General features: G+C 37.6%; 1 protein-coding gene across 1 annotated transcript; it reads right to left on the bottom strand.

Annotated features, from left to right (window-relative positions):
• Positions 1-438: 438 nt before the first annotated feature.
• Positions 439-4,484, bottom strand: LOC109242192 (pre-mRNA-splicing factor 18). Its single transcript, XM_019409043.1, has 2 exons — positions 3,549-4,484; positions 439-1,230 (listed from the first exon to the last, which is right to left on the bottom strand). Exons 1-2 carry the CDS (start codon positions 4,386-4,388, stop codon positions 829-831), a joined length of 1,242 nt encoding a protein of 413 aa, XP_019264588.1. The 5' UTR covers positions 4,389-4,484; the 3' UTR covers positions 439-828.
• Between the last annotated feature and the right edge of the window lie 506 nt (positions 4,485-4,990).

The raw sequence follows: 4,990 nt of genomic DNA, 5'->3' as shown, positions 1-4,990 counted from the left end.
CCTCCAATACTTTCTATTTGCTCTGCGATTCACGAATATAAAGCACTATGAGCTAGGCATTTGGTCACCATAACATATATTCTTGACTTAAAAGTATTAGAGACAAAGTACCCTGGCCTTCCGCTCAGCAAAACACAAAAAGCATGAACTACCACACATTTGATACACAAATAAATTGATATTCCTACTGTCCTCTTCGTCGCTGACGATGCATCCATTATCTTTGGCTCGGCATGTTTATTACTATTAGCTTTGCATCCACTGTAACAACGATACTTAATCATGCTAAATATGTACGGATGTTGATATTTGATAGCGTGCCTGTGCTTCCATTCTTGAAAGTTTTTCTTGCAATATATATTATATTAACATTAAATTATTTTATTCAGAAAATAGGAAAGAAAACAATACCTCACGAACTAAAAACATACAAGCGACTAATAACACATGCGACTCCTGTTCCATGTGTATTTTCTTTTCACAGTCTGAAGCGTTTTGGGTTAAAAACAACAAAGCGTCACTTGATTAGTTCAATATCTACGCATGCCCAAAATCCAATCTACTGAAATATGATACATGACAATATTTAATTTTAGTCGGAATTACTCAGTGCAAAACTGCAGGCAAGTTTTCTCTAACATGCAATCCAGTTTCAGAAGTTACAATTAAGGACATTGAATATCTTTTGTTGTTTTTCCTCCCTTTGTGCAAGGCGTTGCAGGGCAGGCCTTGACTCGGGCCACAATTCAGCGACATCATTACAAATCAACATACGAATAACCCAGAATCCCAAGGCAAATTAGTTGATAGATTTCTGCAGAATATCCCTTATGCAGGCATTATTCGAAGCCTTTCCTCTGAGGTTTGAGATCCTCCAGATGTCCCCTCTTCTGCAAGCAGTGACTGCAAGTCACTACCATTTGCAAGGCTATTGAACTCCACAGCTTTGGATGGCATTGCCGGGTACCGTCGTTGGCAGAATGTCATCAGTCTTTTAACTGACTGCAGATATTTCCTAGTTGTTTCGTCGTTCATGATATGCGCAACACTATTTGTGTAAATCTTCTCACGAGCTGACCGCTCGTGAATACCAACCATAGTAACACCAATAGGCCAAGGTGCATTACCAATTGCCATCTTAATGTACTGATCCATTGCAGCTAGATAATCCCTCTTCATACAGCATTCGACGACCACAAGTAGTGCTTGCCTAATGTCATCAGGAAGTAACTAGACAAGTACACCATGACAAAATAAGCTTCCCATGCAGAACAAGTAATTTGAATAAGAATCTTAAAAGAGAAGATGAAAGCAACATATTGGTTCAAACTCATTTATTAAAAGGAAAAAAAAAAGACAACAGCAGCAGTAAAGATCTCCTCATCAAAATTATTGAGTTACATACAATTCCACTTTACCAGCAAATTCAGCTCAGGTTCCGAACTTATACGGATTGGGTGATATTTGAGGAGATAAATCAGCAACACAGCTCAACGATATACAAAATATAATGGACAAACAGAAGCTAAAGTGATATATAATAGCTTTCAAACTATATAACATATATACCTCCTAAGTCCTATGTCCTCACTTAGCTCATTAACATACCATTAGAAATTAAATTCAGGTAATAATCAACTTTTCGCACGTAAGTAGGCTAACAGACAAATCGTCACATTCGATATACTTGGCTTTAAAAAATTAGTGAATTGCTTATGGATTTTATTGAGTAAAGAGAGAACCGGAGGTGCTGGTCAGCATCCACTAAAGTAACAACTAAACCCTTCAACAACAACTGTTATACCTCAATCTCATGATTGAGATCGGCCATACGAATCTCTACTGACATGTGGCTCCGTTTACGCTCATCTCAGAATTAAACATAATAGTTTTGGTTTACTCTATAAAAACCCCATGCAAGCATCAGACAGAGTTGGTTTTGTCAGTGTAACAATCCCCACCTTCGTTCTCTCTGTATTTACTTCCATTTTGTCATCCACAATGTAAAAATCCGCACACTCGTTCTCTGTATTTACTTCCGTTATGCCATCCACGATGTAACAACCCCCACCCTCGTTCTCTCTATATATTTACTTCCATTATGTCATCCACAATGTAGCAATCTCCACCATAGTTCTCTCTGTATTTACTTCCATTATGTCATCCACAATGTAGTGCTAATTTACTTTCTCAATTATATAACTCTTCCTATTCCAAGTGGTCCTTGTGCTTCATGCGAGTTAATCATATGGGGTCTTTCATTTTAACTTTGTGAAGCTAGGAAATGGTTTCTTTGTCACTCTTTTGTAAAGTCAGACGGATCTGATTGCTTTCAATGAAAGGTTCAATGCGCATAGGGCGAAAGCTTAGAAACTTAATATCCTCTGCACTACTTAACTAATCATCATCTATAGGGTTATCATTATCACATGAAGGATAACAGATGAGGTCTCGTGACAGTAAATATGCATCTATTAATTAACTCAATGCTATATTTTTCAGTAAGATAATTAACTTTTTTTGACAACTAAGATAATTAACTTATGTAATATGTGCATCCTTGAAAATCCATATACAGAAGAAATATGTTCTAATCCTATTATGCATTGTGTATACAGGGACTTTTTCTTTGTCTTCAAATTCTATGAACTATTACTCTTCCATGTCGTTATACCATCGCTACCTTGGAATATATATTCACAAGAGAACGGGCTAAAGAATAATTAGTTTATCCTATCATTTATTCAACGATGGATGACATGAGAGACAATCAGAGTAAAGACAAAAAAACTTCTTGTAAAAGAATGCCGTGATTCTTCTCTTTCAGGTTTTCCAATGCCCATTATGTCAGATGAGACGATGTGTAGGTAAGACCTAACGCAGGATCTACAGTAATAATGTGCACCTATCATTCGTCAATGGTCCATAATACTTGCTATTGCACCACTAACAAGTAAATTTTTGAAAGAAAAAGAGATCATAAATCTTCAGGATCAATTTCAATCAAGTTTCAAAACAAATCATCAAAAATCAACTCCGGTTATGATGACTTCATTTAATTGATTAAAATACGCCACGACTAAATGCAACCACAGGCTTCTACAACATACTATAATCTATTTATCACAGTTAGAACTCCCACATAGACCACATTCCATACCAAATTGCATCATCAATCTTTCATAAATTAGATCCACCGGAGACTCGATTCACATGCTGAAATTCAGTCGGATTGAGTAGATTCCTAACTGAGCTTTGATTTCAAGCAATTATGTTTATAAAAGGATTTAAGTTATATGTGTAAAGATTCTTTTACACTTTTGGTGAATGTAACTCGTGATAGCAGGTTAATTACAATGTTTATCAGATTACCCATGCATGCTTATCAAGAGATTTACATGTAATTAGTGACCTGATTGTGTAAATTTTTTACATTGGCAGTTTATAGAACTTCAACTCTTAAAAAATAATGGTGTTTGCAGCTTCAGAATTTGGAGATATAGAATATAGCATCTAAAGAAAGCAAAAAGGAGGTGCAACAATTATACCTTTTTCCTGCAGAACTTGAATAAAGGATTCAAGTACCTAGCACACTGCTTAAAAGTAGCAACCATTGATTTCCCTTTAGCTGTCCGCTTTTCAGCCTCAGTCATCTCATCAAGTTCCTGATTCCACTCATTCAACAACTTCTTAAAGAACACCAAAATCTTATCCTCATCACACAACTCTGGGAAATTCGTCTTCATCCTCTTCACATCCTTATCATGATCCACATCCTCTTCTCCATCTCCACTCAAATCTTCATCACCTCCTCCACCATCTTTATCCTCCCCGACATCCTCCGTCGGCACCTTCCTCTTCCTCTCACTCAACATGCCTGACTTCTGCCGTTTCTTCAATTCCACAATATCTCTCAGAAAATCATTTGTTTGTCCCTCAGTCATGTCACTATCATCAACTTCAAACAATCCAGCTTTTAATACAAACTTCAACCGATCGAGCCTCGCCACATCATCTTCTCCGAACAAAGTCACCGGTTGTTTCAGAAACCTAAGGCGGCGAATCACCTCCTGTCGCGGAAGGTTTAAGTCATCGATTTTTTGCTCGTCGGTTAGTGCTTTGGAAGCCGAAGAAGATGATGAATCCTGCTTGAGGGATTGGATGTCTGTTTTGGAGTTTGATTTTGACGAGGATTTATCGGTAGGGTTCTGTTGCTGTTCTAATTGCTTTTGACGGAGGGATTTGGCTTCGGCTTCACGTTTTTCCTCTTCGCGAATTCTCTGGATGCGTTTCTGTTCGATTTCCGATCGCTTGAAAACTTTCCGGCCACCGACGTCTTGGGCTAAGCTTTGCCGTCGTTTCTCCAATTCCTGTTTCAGTATATCCATCGGTCCGAAAAGGCTTAGGGTTTCTCCTGCTCTAATCTGAGAATGGAAGAGAGAATAGCTATACTGGACGAAAAGTGGTTATTCTAATTGCGAAATGGGACCCGAAACTCTTGTATTTATATTTTCTGCCCCTTGGCTTGGGCGTAGAAAGAAAACAATTCAAGTTAAATCGGAAAAGAAAAAGAGTAATGGTTTGAGTGCTTTGGTTAATTGAAGAGATATTTTTGACTACTGTGAGAACCTGGTTCGTAGCACATGTTCATTGCACACACTTGTTACTCATCAAAACTCAATTCTCAATAAATTTTTCTTTTCCATGATGACAAACTTTATGCTCATGATCAGGTGATAACGTATGTAAACAGACACGACATTTAAGCAGAAACAACATTCATTAATTGTTGAGAACAGACCTCCCCCTCCCCCCCCTCCCCCCACATTATCTTTCCCCTTTTGGCATCATCGAAAAAAATCAAAATAGCTGTAAGATAAACTAAGCAATCATATAATACAGGATTCATGGCCACTGAGGCTACAAAACAAGCACAAGAAAAATTAAAGAAAAATGAACGATGCTGATGATATTAACCCATGTGAGAAGC

This window comes from Nicotiana attenuata, unplaced genomic scaffold (assembly GCF_001879085.1).
Source record: "Nicotiana attenuata strain UT unplaced genomic scaffold, NIATTr2, whole genome shotgun sequence".
In the NCBI taxonomy this organism is placed as follows: domain Eukaryota; kingdom Viridiplantae; phylum Streptophyta; class Magnoliopsida; order Solanales; family Solanaceae; genus Nicotiana; species Nicotiana attenuata.
This window is presented reverse-complemented; position numbering and strand designations above follow the sequence as displayed.